The sequence below is a fragment of the Physeter macrocephalus genome, chromosome 8 (genome assembly GCF_002837175.3).
Source record: "Physeter macrocephalus isolate SW-GA chromosome 8, ASM283717v5, whole genome shotgun sequence".
Classification (NCBI taxonomy): domain Eukaryota; kingdom Metazoa; phylum Chordata; class Mammalia; order Artiodactyla; family Physeteridae; genus Physeter; species Physeter macrocephalus.
The window spans coordinates 15,566,438-15,583,440 of NC_041221.1; the positions used below are offsets into that span (position 1 = coordinate 15,566,438).

Consider the following 17,003-nt stretch of genomic DNA (forward strand, 5'->3'; position numbering starts at 1 on the left):
GTGCCAAATCCTGAATTCCTCTCAGGGTGCACTGTCGTTCAACTGCAGTGGGTTACGACTTAACCCTTGTAGAACTGCGTGGTGAGCAACGCTCTCTGTCTTAGCCATTTTAACTTTTTTCTGCGTCTATTAGTATTTTTCTTTTTTTTTTTTTTTTTCTGTGGACGCACAGGCTCAGCGGCCGTGGCTCACGGGCCCAGCCGCTCCGCGGCATGTGGGATCTTCCCGGACCGGGGCACGAACCCGTGTCCCCTGCATCGGCAGGGGGATTCTCAACCACTGCGCCACCAGGGAAGCCCCTCTACTAGTATTTTATAGCAGGGTTATGCTGCCCTCATAGAACCAGTTAGGAAGTGTTTCAGTTTTCTTTATTTTCTGGAAGAATTTGTGTAACATTAGTGTTATTTTCTTATATGTTTGGAAGCATTTACTAGTGAAGCCATCTACTCCTGGAGTATTCTTTGTAAGAAGATTTTAAATTATGAAATTAATTCCTTTCGAAGATCTAGAACTATGCAGATTTTCTACATATTCTCGTTTAGTTTTGGTAAGTTGTTCTTCAAAGAATTTGTCTAATTTGTTAACTTTTTTGGACAAAGTTTCATTAATATTAGTATATTATCTTTAAAAAAATCGACAGCATCTGTACTGAATTCCTTTTTCATTTCTTATATTGGTAATTTGTGTTCCTTCTCTTTTTTTTATTATGGTAAGATACACATAAAACTTATCTTAACCATTTATAAGTGTACAGTTCAGTGATATTAAACAGCTCACATTGCTTGCAACGATCGCCAGCATCCATCCCCGTTAATTCTCATCATCCTGTGAAACTGAAACCCTATACCCATTCACATCGTCTCCCTATTTTCTGCTCTCCCAGGCCCTGGCACCCGCCACCCTACTTTCTCTAGGATTTTGACCACCTTCTCCTACCTTTCCGGCTCCAGCCACCACCTGCCCACCCCCATTAGACCACCACATAGCAGTGGCCAATAACGTTATTGTTTTTCTTTAAATCCCAAACTTCCTCTCGGTAAAATAAAAAATCACTCTGCTTCCATTTGTCAACTGGATAGAACGACACAGGGTTTACACTTCACAGTGTGGTTGGGAAGGTTAACTGAATTATTACAAGAAAAGCACGAGAAAGCGGGTCCTGCTCCGGAAATCAGCCGCTTCTGTCACTCATAGCGGGTTTCTGACCCCCAGACCAGGATGGCACCCGCTCCCCGCCGCCTGCGCCGCCGCCACGCCTCTTCCCCGGGCTGCCGCCGGCGCCCGGGGACGCGAGCCCGAGCCCGCACGCTTGGAGCGCAGCGCCCGGGCTCGCGCAACGGCCGAAGGCGGGACCCGCGAGGCGCGCCTGTGCGAGGAGCTCGGCCCGCCTGTGCGAGGCGCTCGGCCCAGGACCCGGTCTTCTCCGGGATGCCCCCGAGCGCACTGCGCCTGCGCGGTCCAGGGCGTTGGCTCCCCTCTCGGGACAGCGGAGCGTGTATGGTGGCGCATGCGCGCGAAGCCGGTCCCAGGGCGGGGCTTTCTACGCGGGCAGCCTGCGCACATTGCGCCTGCGCGGGCCGAGGGCGGCGGCTCGGGTTGTTGGTGGGTGCTGGCTGCCCCTCCGTGCCGGAGGTGTGGACGCCAACCTCAGCGGAGAAACGCGGCTGAGGTAGGTTTCCCGTGGGCAGCTCGGACGGCTGGACCGCGCGTGGGGCAGGACATGCCAGGTGAGGGGTCCTCGCCCGATATGTGCGTCAGCGGGCGGTCCGAGGCCGCCGCCCCCTATCGAGATTTCTCCGCGCCTTCCCGCCTCTGTGCTGACCTCGAGCTTGGTGCCCCGCCCCCGCCAGGGCCACGCCCTCCCTCCGAGCACGCCTACGGCGCCACACCCATCGCCCCGCAGTCCCGCTACCTCCCCAACCACGCCCACAGTGCCCCGCCTCTCCCCGATCCCCGCCCCGGTGCCACGCCCACATCCCGGCTGCCTTTGGCTTCCGGGCCAATCTCCCACCCTCTCAGAGAGCAGGTCACATTCCTTTCCCTCACTACCCATTCTGCTCTCGCATCACGCCCTGCCGCTCCCTTCATCCTCTCTTCCCCTGTTTCTCTCCCCACCCCGTTGGCCACCTGCCCTTCAGGATCCTTGGCCCTCTCCCTCAACCCTGCCCCGCCCCTCCGCCGAGCTCCGCCCCATCCAGTGCCCCGCCTCTCCCCGATCCCCGCCCCAGTGCCACGCCCACATCCCGGCTGCCTTTGGCTTCCGGGCTAATCTCCCACCCTCTCAGAGAGCAGGTCACATTCCTTTCCCTCACTACCCATTCTGCTCTCGCATCACGCCCTGCCGCTCCCTTCATCCTCTCTTCCCCTGTTTCTCTCCCCACCCCGTTGGCCACCTGCCCTTCAGGATCCTTGGCCCTCTCCCTCAACCCTGCCCCGCCCCTCCGCCGAGCTCCGCCCCATCCAGGCCCCGCCCAATTATCCCGCCCCGCCCACCCTGGCCCCATCCGTCAACCCGGCCCCGCCCTCCCACCGGCCCAGCCCCATGCGGGTCCCACCGCCATGGCCCCGCCCACCCGCCAGGCCCCGCCCCATTCTGGCCCCAATGCAGAGTTTCCAGCGAAAATGCAATGCATGTGTATTAGTATTTATAATTACAAACGTCACCCAAAGAAGTATTAGGTCTTGATTGATAAAGTGAAGCCCTCATTTTAAACAAAGAATTGCTGTATAATTGAAAAAAACACACATCCATCTCAGAGCGTAGTATGGTTACACTGTCACTGGAAAAATAAGATTGAGAATGAGAAGAAAAGCCTCTGGGAGATGCAGACCTTGGTTCCTGTTAGTGGAAACGCTTTAAAGCCCCAGATAGGAAATTCTAACTGGAGTTAAAAGTTGTCAGGGTTCCAAGGAAGGAATTGACATCAATTTATTGTTTTAATTCAACCCAGTGATCTAACAGAAACTAACAGTCTTTGGCCAATAAACAATTAACACCTTGCAGGCTAGTGATGAAAATATACACTGTTTGGAGTTCATAAATTTTAAATGCTTTCAATTGATTTTGTAAGAATTGTGTTTATAAATTTCATTTCTGTTCATTCTTTACATTTATTTCCATTTGGTAGAGGACCTTTTTCATGGACCTTAGAAGTTATGTGGACTTAATTATTATGCAACATAACAAGCATTTTCTCATTCTATCTCTTTTTAAAATAGAAATGGAGGGGAAAATGAAACATTAAAGCAGCAGCTATGTGCAGATCCCAAAGGAATGATGGAAACACCAGGTGACTGCCCCAGAAGTGAGTTGCAGGTAATTTCGGTTCTGCTGTGTGAGAACTTGTATTTAAAGACCAGGACCATTACAGAGAGTGGAGCTCAGCCCAGAGTGATGGCATTTTCCTTGGACCTTGGAGGGTGGCCACTAACCAGGGGATGCTTAAATAAAGGAAATGCACAGTGTGTAAAGGTCCCACATGACGTTCTGAAATGGGCACTGTAAACACTTCCAAGGAATCTAGGGTTCCATTTTTGGCACTTGAGCTGGTGAAGAAAGCACATTTTTTTTAGTTGTTTAAAAACGTCCCAGACATAATATGTTAGAGACAGGTTGGACATTAGAAAAGATTTATATATTCATACTGTTTTTCTGCCTGGGACACACATATAATCTCATTCAAGTTAACAGTAAAAAAAAAAAAGTCACCTTAAATTTAAAGGAATGTCAATTATGTAAAATTAAAAACCAGAATACTCTAATAAATAATGTTTTTTAAAAAACATTTTCATGTCTGTGATGTCAATTTTAACATTTTTTTTTCTCTTTACATTCTAATTATCATTCTAAATTCATTTGGGTGTTTATATATAGAAATTTTATTTGTAGTTGGATCATTTCATTAATCTGTTTCTTAAAATTATGAAAATATGATTCTTAAAATATGATTCTTAAAATATGATTAAAATCAATCATAAAATGTTTTAATTTCATGTATCTCTTAATTTTCTTTTGAGAAATTAGAAAACTACTGGAACATTTACAGAATAACATTGCAGACATCAAGTATCAATACATATTACACAGAAGTGGAAACTTGCTAACATTTTGTCATATTTACTTGAGAATATAAGTATATATATGAATAAAAAAACATAAATAAAGTTTGTTCCCCAACCCCAGTCCCATTCTTCTTCCTCTGTCTCAAGGGCAAACACTACTATGAATTATGAATTGATATTTGTGTTTCTACACCGTCTTTTATACTTTTATACCTTAGGTTGGCATCTTTGAGCAGCATATGATATTGTTTGTGTGTGCTTTTTAGAATTTACCTAAGTGGTGTCATAGTCTGTGTGTCCTCTGCAGCCTGCCTTTTCCACCTACGTTACTTTTGAGGGATTTGTCTTTAATGTATGGGTACAGCTGGTTTAGTCCTGAAGGATGGTCCCTGTAGTGTGTTCCTTATATGAAATGTATCACATTCACAGGTAGGTATGTAGGTCTGTTCAGTCTTACTGTTGTACGTTAGGTATATACCACATTTTATCTCTTTCCCTTTTGTTGGACACTTACATTGCTTCCAGTTTTTCTCTATTTCAAACAGTGCTGCAGTGAACATCCTTCAGTGTGTCTCTGTGCATGTGCTCCAGGGTATTTACCCAATAATGGCATTGTAGGATGGGAGGGATTGCATATTTTCAGTTTTACTAAATAATGAGCAATTGTTCTCCCAGGTGGTTTACCAGTTCACAGGTCTGCCAGGAGCCCAAAGTGCTTGCTAACACTTGAGAACATCAGGCTTTTTAATTTGGGTCAGTCTGTGGGTTAGAAATGGTATCTTGTGATTTTAGTTTTCCTGGTTATTTATGAGTCATGGTAGTATTTCAATAATATTTGTGTTCATCCTGGTAATAGCATTCTTCATCACAGAAGAGACGCCTGATAATCACAGTTTGCGTTTTATCTTTTAAGGATTTTATCATTTTTATGTTTTCAAAGAAACCTTTGTTAACTTTCTCTTTGTCTATCTGTGTTCTATTTCATTGATTTCTGCTTTTATTTCCTTTATTCTATTCTATTTGGGTTTAATTTTCTCTTTTCATAGCATCCTGAGATGGAAGCTTGGATCACTGATTTTAAACCTTTCTTTTCATATATATTTGTGTGTGTGTGTGTGTGTATATATATGTGTGTGTGTGTGTGTGTGTGTGTGTATATATATATATATATCTTTAAAGTTATAACTTTTCCTCTATTCACTGCTTTAGCTGCACCTAACACATTTAAATGCATTGTATTTTCATTATTGTTCACTTAAAATACTTTCTAATATATCACAATGGAAATGAGAAATTTTCCGGGCTATTCAGAAGTGTGTTGCTTAATTTCCAAACGTGGGAAATTTTATATTTTTGTTATTTAATTTTGGTTTGATTATGTTTGGTCAGAAAATAGAACATTTCAATCTTTGGAAATTTATTCAGGCCTGCTTTATGGTCTCATCGTAAGTTATTTGGTGGATGTTCCATGTGCACTTTCAGAGACTAAGTTATTCTGCAGTTGTTGGGTGTAGTGTTCAGTGTCTTCACTGTCAAATGGGTTATTAGTATTGTTCACATCTGTATCCTGTTTGATGTTTTGTCCATTTGTTCTATCAATTACTGAGAGAGATGAGTTTCAAAAATCTCCACAGTGATTGTGGATTTGTCTATTTTTTTTGTTATTTCCTTTTGGATCTATCACTTTTTGCTTCATATGTTTTGAATCTCTGTTATTTGGTGCATATGCTTAGGTTAGTTTTTGTTTTCTAGATTAGTTGACCCTTTTATTTTTATGAAGTCTCTCTTTTTACCTATTAATACTTCTTGCCTTGCATCTACTTTGTCTTAGTGCTTGCATGGCACACAGACACATATATACCTATATTTTCAGCCAAACTAACTCCATATATTTAAAGTGTTCCTCTTGTAAAGAGCTTGTAGTTATGTCTTTTATTTTCCTGTTGGATAATATTTGCCATTTAATTGGAGTATTCAGTCCATTAACATGTAACATAAGTCTAACATGAGCCTAACATCTTGCTGTTTGTTTTCTATTTGTCACAATTCTTCCTTTTTACCTTTCTCCATTCTTGCCTTCTTTTAGATTAATAAAATATTTTCTATAATTCCGTGTTATCTCCTCTGTTGACTTTTTAGCTGTACCTTTTTGGGCTGGCCAAAAAGTTTGTTTGGGTTTTTCTGAAGATGTTATGGAAAAACCTGAACAAACTTTTTGGCCAACCCAATATTATTCTAATGGTTACCCAAGAAATTGTGATATGCATCCTTAACCTATTCTAGTCTTTTTTTTTTGACCACAAGAATCCTCTAAATTAGTTCCATTTACCAGCCGCTATTTTTGTGCTGTTGTTGTAACATATTTTACTTCTATATATGCTATAAACCCCACAATAAATTATTATTGTTTTTCTGTACTATCAAAAGTCTTTTTTATAAAGTATAAGTAATAGTGTTTCTTCACATGTTTACCTTTTCTGGAGTCTTTACACCTATTCCTCTGGCAAAAATTAAAGACGGTTACTCCATGCACTGCTGGTGAAGTGTGAAGTGCTGCATCCTTTATGGAAAGAATCTGATAAATGTTTGAGTGAAAACTATGTTTATGTTTCAGCCCTGTCAGTCTATCCCATAGAGATAAAATGTCATCATGTCAGGATAAATGTGCACAGACGTTTGTGGTGGTAGAAAACTGGACATCCAGAGCAAGTCCATCAGTTGAAGATGACTTAAGGCTCAGGCAGAATCCCCGCTGCGGAATGTTAGGCAGCCATATGTTATGTATGTACATGTGTATGTACATAACATATATACATATGTTATGTAGAGTTCTGCAGGTGGGGAGTTTGCCACAAGTTATTGTGTGAGTGAAAAATGAAAATTTTTTTTTTTTTTTTTTTTTGCCGTACTTGGGCCTCTCACTGCTGTGGCCTCTCCCGTTGCGGAGCACAGGCTCCGGACGCACAGGCTCAGCGGCCATGGCTCACGGGCCCAGCCGCTCCACGGCATGTGGGATCCTCCTGGACCGGGGCACGAACCCGTGTCCCCTGCATCGGCAGGCGGACTCTCGACCACTGCGCCACCAGGGAAGCCCAAAAAAGAAAAAAATTTAAAAGCTGTCTGCTATCTTTTACAAAAAGCGATGTTAAAAGAAAAAATAAGTTGTGTGTGTGTGCACGTGTGTGTGCGTGCACGTGTGACATGAGCATGAGAGGTGTGGGGACCCTCCTCCCTCTCCGTGCTCTCCATGTACACCAGGCGACCGTGAGGATGGGGGTGTGGGGGGCCGGTGGCAGACAGCGCGGGTGGAGCCGGACAGGACGAGGGTGAGCAGAAACGAATCGTGTTACTGTGATAGGAAAATGTGCAAAGGATACCAATAGGTGATTATTAAAATAAAAAAGACGACCAGTGTATAGGTAAAATCATGTTTGATCACTAATAATCAAAGGAAGGCAAATGGAGGTAACCAAGAGGTAATTTCTTGCCTTCAGACTGGCAGATGCTGCAGTGATGAACATCCACTGTTGATCAGGCGCAGGGAACTCACGAGGCTATGTCCTCGCATGCAGGAGCTCGAGCGGCCGCCCCATGGAAGTCATCGGGTGGTGGTATCAAAGCCGTAAAAGACCTTGACCCTCAGTGTCATATTCAGGAATTTATCCTAAGAAAACTATCAGGGACAGACCGATTCATGTTAAAGTTCACCTTAACATAATTTATACTAGTCAAAACTGAAAACAGTTTAAATGTTTATAGGAGATTTGATAAATAAGTTACAATAATTCATGGAGTGGAATACTATAAGATACTGAAAATGTGCTTAGGAGTGTATTTAATAATGGGGAAAAATGTTCAGAATTTAATAAGCGCAAAATATGTCATAAGGCAGAATTTTATGATCCCGGTAAACACCATATAAGGAGGTATTGCGTGTACACGTGAAGAAAGCCTGAAGTGCTGTAACGGTTACGTGTTACCGTCATTGATCTCTGACCAATGAGCAAGCTCTCACTTAGTTTTAATTTTCCTCTTTGTGCTCTTGTTCTTACACACATTTTCTAAAATGAACGTGAATGATGGTTACGTTTAGGAAAATCTGTTTAAACGTGTGTCCGGGCGGGGTTGCTGCAGTGAACTGGATGGCGAGCTGGGGCCCTGCCGCCTCTGGGGTGGCCTCCAGGGAGACCCGTTTGGACATAAAGGGAGGCGGGCCGCGTGCAGCCGAGACCCAGGGCGCCGCCTCCGAGTCCTGAGCAGCAGTGCGCCCCGAGGGCTGCGCCCTGCCCTCCGTCGGCCCTCAGCACGGCCGCCCAGCTCTGCCCTCGGGTCTGACGCCCAGACAGGGCAGCTTTCTCCTGGGCCGGCCACCACCTTCAGAGCGCTGCTGCTGATGGGGTCAGTCACTAAGCGGTCACTCACGGTGCCTCTTTCTTGTTCTTTCTCTGACGTTCGCTTAAGGATGCGAGTCATTTTGTACTAGAGACTAAAGTCAAGGTGGAGGGAGGGTGAGATCCTTTCATTCTGCTGGTGGAAACAACCCCAAGTGTTTGTAGGATGAAAACGTGATCACGTGAATCTTGATTTGAAACCATCCTAATAACCTGGAGCCAAGAGAGACAGAGACAGAGAGAGAGGCAGAGGTGGAGAGAGAGACAGAAACAGAGATGGAGGTAGAGATGGAGAGGGACAGAGACGGAGATGGAGATGGAGACAGAGAGAGAAGCAGAGACAGAGACAGAGAGGGACAGAGGCGGAGAAAGAGACAGAAACAGGCGGAGACAGAGAGAGGCAGAGACAGAGACAGAGAGACAGAGAGGGACAGAGGCGGAGAAAGAGAAACAGAGGCGGAGACAGAGATACAGAGAGAGAGGCAGAGACAGACAGATGGAGAGGGACAGAGACAGAGAGGGACAGAGACGGAGACAGAGAGGCAGAGACGGACAGACAGACGGAGAGGGACAGAGGCGGAGAAAGAGAAACAGAGGCGGAGACAGATGGAGAGGGACAGAGACGGAGAGGGACAGAGACGGAGACAGAGAGGCAGAGAGAGAGACGGAGAGGGACAGAGATGGAGAGAGACAGAGACGGAGACAGAGATGGAGAGGGACAGAGACAGACGGAGATGGAGACGGAGACAGAGAGAGCAGAGACAGAGAGACAGACGGAGAGGGACAGAGAAACAGACGGAGACAGATGGAGAGGACAGAGGCGGAGAGAGAGACAGAAACAGAGATGGAGACAGAGAGACAGGGAGGCAGAGACAGAGGCGGAGCGAGACAGATGGAGAGACAGGCAGAGAGAAGGGCGGAGAGGAATGGCAGCCCCACAGTCACCTCCCTTTCTCCCTTGCTTTGAACAGGAGGGAGAGGACCCCGCCGTGCAGGGTGAGGAGGGGAACCTCCAGGGTAGTGTGCACCCCGAGGAGTTCGTGGCCATCGCAGACTATTCTGCCACCGATGAGACGCAGGTAGCCACGTGGGCTTATGCTTTGTGGATTCAGCATGTTCAGGGACAGGATTAGATGTAAAATTTGCAGAAGTCATAGCAGATTTAAATAAAGAAGTATTCAGATACTTCACTGCCACAGGAGACCTGTGGGTGACCCAGCCTAACAAATTCGGGTCCCAAGCCTGATGTGAAGGATTCCCGGGTGAGGAACGGGGGGTGGAGGCACCTGCTTCAGTTTCTGCTTTGAAAACCCTTACTTAGAACCTATTCTAATTAATGAAAAATTGGGTGTAACATAAAAATATCTACTTGAATGTAGCATTCTTTGCTTTGTAATAGGAATTTCTTAGCATAAGCCTCTAGTAACCGAATCAGCTACCACCTAGCTGAGTTATGGTGAAGGGGCTGTTAGAAATTTTGTTCTAAGAAATTTACAGTTTGAAAACGTTTGATCTTTTTTTAAAAAAAGTATCAATTAAGGTGTGGTTTTGTTTCGTGTAGATATTCCACAGAAATCTTAAAATCCTGGTATCATTTTCATATCTTGTCAGTTGACGCATTTACCCATTGACTCCTTTTCGAAATTGCTGTGATTTGGGCCCCAGTGATGGTGGATTTATCACTGAAATACGAACTACAGGTTTTCCTTTAATTTTCATTTCTCTGTATGTTTGTATAGCTCAGCTTTTCGAGAGGAGAAAAAATTCTCATCCTGAGACAAACCACTGCCGACTGGTGGTGGGGTGAGCGTGCCGGCTGCTGCGGGTACATCCCGGCCAACCACCTGGGGAAGCATCTGGAGGACTGGGGCCCCGAGGACTCATGGCAGGACGAGGAGTACTTCGGCAGCTACGGGACCCTGGTACTGCCTCCCTTGCCCGCCCGGCCGGCTGGCGCTAGCTTCTCGCTAGTTTTAGGTTTTAAGTTTAAAAATAATTTCTGGGCTTCTGCCCATCATTCAGAGCAGGGCCCACAGATGTTTTCTTCACCTTAGCTGCTCAGCCCTGCCATTCACATGCTGAAGCAGCTGTACAAAACTTCAAGTGAGCAGGCCTGTGTTCCAATAAAACTTTATCCATAGACACTGAAATTTGACTTCCATATGATTTTCATGTGTCATATTCTTCTTTTGATTTTTAAAAACGTTTAAAAATGTAAAAGCCATTCTTAGCTTGTAGGCCATATAAATGCAGGTGGTGGGCTGGACTGGCCCACGGGCTGTAATGTGCAGACCACTGGTTTAGAGATATTGTTTGAGCAATGGAGTTATGAACCTTTCTCAGTATTTTAAAAAAAAAGTAATAAATTTTACATTAAAAATGAAATACAAAAACATTATATAAGTCAACAGTAATACCTATAAATAACTAGCTTATTAGTTTGTTATTTTTCCAATGTGAATAAAGACCCAAAGTCCTGTGGTCCAGACAACCCTGTTTATATTTTAAACTACATAAAACTAAATGCATGATGAACGTTGCAAATACAATGTTGAGTGAAAGAAGCAAGACATCAAAGAATACCTTATGTTTGATTCAATTATATAAGTTATAAGGCAGCGTTAAAAGGTGTTGCCTGTGAATGTATATATAAGTGGTGGAGCTCTAGAGATGAGGGACCTGATTCCCCTGAGAATCTGGATGGGGGTTACTGGTAAGGGGGGGTTCTATGTTTGGCAAGTCCGGGTGAGATGATCCGGGGTGCTGGCAGTGTTCTGGTGTGGGTACAAGAGTGTTTGCAATATAACTATGTTAAGTAAACTCTAAAGTACTTTTTAGTGTACTTTTCTGTAGGTATGTCATATTTTACAATTAGAAATGTTAAAAGAAATGAAAAACCACTGATGTGTGTACATATTTAGAGGTTTCCGTCTACTAAGAAAGACATAGTGATAATCTGAAGTCTGTCTCCTCACTCTGCTCCTTGAGATTTCTTTCAGCAACAGTGCTTATGCTTCTTCCAAATCTAAGCTGCATCTGTTTTATTCTTTTAAATTTATAGAAGAGGAATAGTTTCACACACACTGTTTTTCACCTTGCTCTTCTCACGCAGCTGGACTGTTTTGAAGGTCTGTTCTTTACAGCAGCTGCGGAGTATTGTGTTGATTTGAAAAGGATCATATTTAGTTTTCATCACAGCAAGCAATGCTGTAATGGATGTCCTCCTGCATAAATCCTGCTAAACCTTTGCTGGAATTTCCACTGGGTAAATTGAAGGGTGTATGTATGTGTTTTTTACTTGGGTGGATCTTGCCAAGTTGCCCGCCAGAAACATACCAACAGCATAGAAGGTGTATTTCACCACCACAAGTCTTCAGAGTGAAAAAAGATTTCCAGCCTTAAAGGTGAAATATGTATCTCGGTTTTGATTTCCATTTTTTAAAGTGAGATTGAGCTTCTTTCATATTTTATTGGCCTTTTGTATTTCTTATTTTTTGATAAACTTTCATATAATTTGCCCATTTTTTGTTTGATTTCTGTCAATTTATATGTTAAATAGGCAGTTTAGCTTGTATTTATATGTATCACACTGACCATTTGCTGCTGTTTTTTTTTTTTTCCTGCGGTACGCGGGCCTCTCACTGTTGTGGCCTCTCCTGTTGCGGAGCACAGACTCTGGACGCGCAGGCTCAGCGGCCATGGCTCACGGGCCTAGCCGCTCCGCGGCATGTGGGTTCTTCCCGGACCGGGGCACGAACCTGTGTCCCCTGCATCGGCAGGTGGACTCCCAACCACTGCGCCACCAGGGAAGCCCATTTGCTGCTGTTTTTCCCCCATGGAACTTTTTATCTTTATATGGTCTAATTTGTCCTTCTTTTCTTTGTAGCTTCTGCGTTTGTGTCCTATTTTCAAGGCCTTCACTCTGAGATTATAAATATCCATGCTCTCTTTTAGAACTTTTGTGATCGCATTTTTTTTAACAATGAAATATTTAAATCAATCCGGAATTTACTTGTAAAGAATAAGGTAAAATTCCGACTTAATTTCCCCACAAATATCCAGCTGTTCCAGCTTTTGGTTAATCTTCCTTTTCTGCATAATGTGAAACGCTCATTTATCATATGTCAAATTGTTAGGATCTGTTTTGGGAATCTCTGTTCTGTGTCATTGATCCGGTTATTTCTTCTGCAGGTCCAGATGCTTTTTAATGATTGGAAGAGCTAGGCCTCTAGCAGTTCTCCTAATTTTTAGCATTTTCATGGCCTCGTCTGTTTATTTTTTTGAAACTGTTGCCAGCAAATTTTGGCTCCCTGTGCACCGATGCCGAATAGAAATACAGAGACAGAGATTTGGAGGATAAGAAATAGAGAGGCTTTGTATTTTCTTTGCCAGGCAAAGGGAAGACCCAGCAGGCTAGCCCCTCAAGAACTGTGCCCCCCGTTCTGGGGAATTACAGGGGCTCTTACAGGTGGGACTTACAGTCCAGGATAAGTGATAGGGTCAAAGTGGTGAAGGTCTTGCATTCTTCTTCTTCTTGCAGTATTTTAAAACAGTCACTAGGGCTTCCCTGGTGGCGCAGTGGTTGAGAGTCCGCCTGCTGATGCAGGGGACGCGGGTTCGTGCCCTGGTCTGGGAAAATCCCACATGCCGCGGAGCGGCTGGGCCCGTGAGCCATGGCCGCTGAGCCTGCGTGTCATTTGGGTCCGTTCATCTCTGGGTTATTGGCCTGCGACCTTCTTTCTGAAATGTAAACAGCTACAAGGGGTGATTTGCTACAAGTGAATGCATGGAGAGTAAATGCCAGGTGCAGGGTTCCATTTATATGGAATCAGAGTAATTAGCTTTGTTTAGCTTTGTGAAGGACAAGTCTAGCTACCAGTGTTTGTTAGTAGTAATAGTTAAAGAATAACCAAGATGGCTTAACTCTTTCAGGCCTGTTTATGCTGTTTCCCCAGCCTGTTCATTGTTGCTTATTGTTCTTGTTTATCAGAAAAGTCTCATTTCTATTTTTGCTGCAAGGAAACTAATTTTATTATCGTTTTTTTGTGCTCCTCCTCCACCCCTGTCCAGTTGTTTAGCATTCTAATGTGTTACATGGAAAATGTGCATTAATTTAGGGAGAAGTGACATCTTTGTGATGACTTTTCTCATTTCTTAAGCCTTGTGTTATGTGTCAGAGTTTTAAGGTTTTGATCATACAGGGTTGTGTACCTTTCTAGGTAAATCTGTTCCTAGACATTTTTGTGTATTATTGTAAATGACCAGGTGAAGTGTTCTATCAGTTGGATTAAGTTGCCTGAAAGTGTTGTTCACGTCTCTGTCTTTTCTGATTTTCTGCTTCTGTCAGTTGCTGAGAGAAGGGTGTCAGAGTCTCTGACTATAACTGGGAATTTGTCTGTTTCTGGTTGCAGTTTCACTGGCTTTTGCTTTGTGTATTCCGAAGCTCTGTTATTAGGTACAGAATATTTAGAATTATTATGGCCTCTTGCTGAACCGATCCCTGTCTTGTGACCACCTGATGCTCTTCGCTCTGCAGTGTATCATGTCCGAGGCGAATGCAGCCCTGCCGGCCTCCTCCCCTGGGGCCTCCGCAGCCTGCTTCTGACTCGGCGTCAGGGTGGCCCTGCAGGCAGGACAGCTGGGGCTCGACTCCGTCCACCCCGGTGGCCTCCCTTTGCCTGTCCCCGAGGAGCCGCGGGGCTCGTGAGGCCCGTGCGGGCCTCCTGTCGGTGCTGACCTGGCCTGGGGGCCGGGCCGGGCCGCCTGCCCCCTGTGCGTGGTGCCTCCCCTCCCGCCAGCGCTGAGGCTCCTGCTGTCCCCAGGCAGCGAGGGGGGAGGGGGCACGTGAGGGGTCACGTGAGGGGCCTCGCGGGCCCCGCGCGGACAGGGCGCGGCGCGGGGGGTGGGGGGCTTGCGCCTCCCGCAGCCTCTCCCAGGCTTGGCCGTTCGCTCTCGGCCGATCGACGGGAACGTGGCCGCTCCTCCGCGGTCCACACCCGCTCCTCCGCTTGCCTGGCTATCGGGGCGGTGCAGCCCGCTGAGCGGGGAGGGTTCCGGAAGCTTCCCTCGCATTCCTTCAGTGTCTACTCTGACTTGTGTCTGTTGCATGTTTTGGCCTTTTATTTTTTAAACGCTGTCACTCGTAGTTTAGGTGTGGGGTGGCGGGGCCGAGCGGGAAGGTCAGGCTCTAACCCTGCGCCTTAAGCCAGAGCTCGGCATAGCTCTAGCTGCAGGCAGTGACCCTCCTTTCGTGTGTATTTCCCCTAGAAACTTCACTTGGAGATGTTGGCAGACCAGCCACGAACGACTAAGTACCACAATGTTATCCTGCAGAATAAAGAATCCCTGAAAGATAAAGTGATTCTGGATGTCGGCTGTGGAACCGGGATCATCAGCCTCTTCTGCGCACATTATGCTCAGCCTAGAGCAGTGAGTAGGAGGAGGCAGCCCTTTCACAACTTCGGAGCCGGGTCCTGGTGAAGCGCCCGCCGCGTAGGTGAAGCCGGCAGCGTGTTCTTGCAGGCTGAGCCCGCCAGAGGCTGCGACGTGGGTTTAGTGAGTCGCAGACAGCACAGAGTGCATAGGACAGAATAGAAAATATCCCAATGAGTTGCAGCTGGTGGGCTGTGCTTGTGAAACTTATTTCAGTCACGCAAGGAGACATGTGCGTCCACGTGTCTGGGCTGGGCTGCTTGTGTAGACCACTGTCCCGTGTCCTCCCCCGCCGAAAGTGACCCTTGGCAGGGACAGGGTGGACCACTCTCTGGGACTCCTGCTGGGCTCCTGTCTTCCTCCTCCTGTTAAAGCCTGTCTGGGCCAAGGAGAGGTGCCGCCTCTCGACGGCCCCAGCACAGGTGAGTGAGGTTCCTAGCTCATAGGTGCAACCGCAGGGCAGTGGCCGCCCGAGTCCAGACCCTGCCAGAACCAGGACATAGCATTCAGGACCTCCTGAGAATCTGGATTTGTAATTAGCCGCTGCTACCCTAAAAGTCTGACTGTTCAGTGGAGTGCCAAGAATCTCCTATGTCGGTTACGGACTGTGTCGCTGCGTGTGTTGGAACCGGGCCCTGGGGTGGGCGGCCCATGTGGGTGCAGAGGCTTCTGTCCACCTGCAGCCCTGTGTCTGCGTTTAGGCAGAAAGTGGAGTTACGAGTAGAGGCAGGTCCTCCCAGGGCTCCGTCGGGTGGAGGTGGCACAGCGTGGCCGTCCGCCGTCCACCGCCGCCGTCCAGCACGCTGCCTGCCTTCTGTTGCTGGCTCTGACTCAGCCGAGGAGACTCAGGCTTGGGGAGAGTGGATGGCGGGCCGCGGTCTGGGGCCGGGGCGCGCACGGATGGTGCTTCTGTCACGTGCAGGTGTACGCGGTGGAGGCCAGTGAGATGGCCCAGCACACAGGGCAGCTGGTCATGCAGAACGGCTTCGCTGACATCATCACCGTGTTCCAGCAGAAGGTGGAGGACGTGGTGCTGCCGGAGAAGGTGGACGTGCTGGTGTCTGAGTGGATGGGGACCTGCCTGCTGGTAAGGGGCAGTGGGCACTGCTGGGGCGGCTGCTCTGGGATCTGGAATCTTCATAAATCATGATTCATTTTGACTTTTTTCCTAAGGTGATGTGTAATTGATTTCTTGTGTGAACATTGGCTCAATGTCTTGAATATTTAACTGATTAAAAAAATGCCTTTATGAGAAATCTAAATCAAAGTTAATGTGACTTTCTTGTGAGTGATTTACATAAACTGTTCTCTTTGGGAACCTGCGAATATCCAGTGCTTGATGTGTGAGGCTGTTTTTAATGCCAGCAGAATCTTTGTCTGCAGCGCCTGATTTGCATCCGTGACCAGCTCGAGGCCCAGGCTCTCCCACATTCTCTCCCCAGTCTCACATGGGTCGGGGTGGAGAGTTTTCTGGTTCTGCCCACCCACCCTGCTCACGAACTCTTTGTGCTCCGAGGGTAAGTGAGAGGTGGGTGGAAGCCGGGCCTGCGGGTCTCCTCAGACCCTCGGCCCGGCCCCCTTTCTGGCTCAGCAGTCTGAAGTTTAGTCTCTGTCAAAACGCAGAAAAATGACATCTGGGGGAAGGGAGGGGAGCACCACCAGGGTTTCCAGCAAGAAATCCATTTAAATAGTAAGTGAGTAACTTATATGAATAATAAGAATGCTGGCCCTAGCTTCTTACAGATCGCAGAGATTGAGAAAAATGATAGCAAATGACATTGGGCCTTTAGCCTTGTTGAAATTGTGTTGTCTGGAGATAGAGTGTAAATAGACTCAACATCCGTGATATAATTTTGTTGTTAATAACAGCTGTGGATTCACAAGATGATGCACGGGAAAAAGGGACTTGCTACACCTTTAATCCAGGAAGTGGGCATTGGCCTTTGCCCCCAGAACGCTAGCGTTCCTTCGGTAAATGTTATTGAGCATCTTGGGGTGGTGGGGGCACAGAGAGCCCGGCTGCAGTGATGTGTCCTTTGGGGCAGTGCAGGTCGGGGAAGCCTGGCTGCCTAGGGTCCCACTCTGCCCCTGGGAGGGGTTATGTGGAGACAGAGACGA

The 17,003-nt window shown here is 46.6% G+C and overlaps 1 protein-coding gene across 4 annotated transcripts in view; it reads left to right on the top strand.

The window, feature by feature from the left end:
- The first annotated feature begins 1,573 nt into the window (after positions 1-1,573).
- Positions 1,574-17,003, top strand: part of PRMT2 (protein arginine methyltransferase 2) — a 54,264-nt gene continuing 38,834 nt past the window's right edge. For 2 of the 4 annotated variants that reach the window (XM_024120457.3, XM_055086495.1), the window contains exons 1-7: positions 1,574-1,669; positions 3,220-3,316; positions 9,425-9,532; positions 10,193-10,375; positions 14,721-14,882; positions 15,808-15,972; positions 16,755-16,856. In XM_024120457.3, the coding sequence (XP_023976225.1) occupies positions 3,275-3,316; positions 9,425-9,532; positions 10,193-10,375; positions 14,721-14,882; positions 15,808-15,972; positions 16,755-16,856 (762 nt within the window). In that variant the 5' untranslated portion in view covers positions 1,574-1,669; positions 3,220-3,274. Of the gene's footprint in view, positions 1,728-3,219; positions 3,317-9,424; positions 9,533-10,192; positions 10,376-14,720; positions 14,883-15,807; positions 15,973-16,754; positions 16,857-17,003 lie in introns of all 4 variants that reach the window. The other 2 variants (XM_024120458.3, XM_024120460.3) reach the window with 2 other exon arrangements.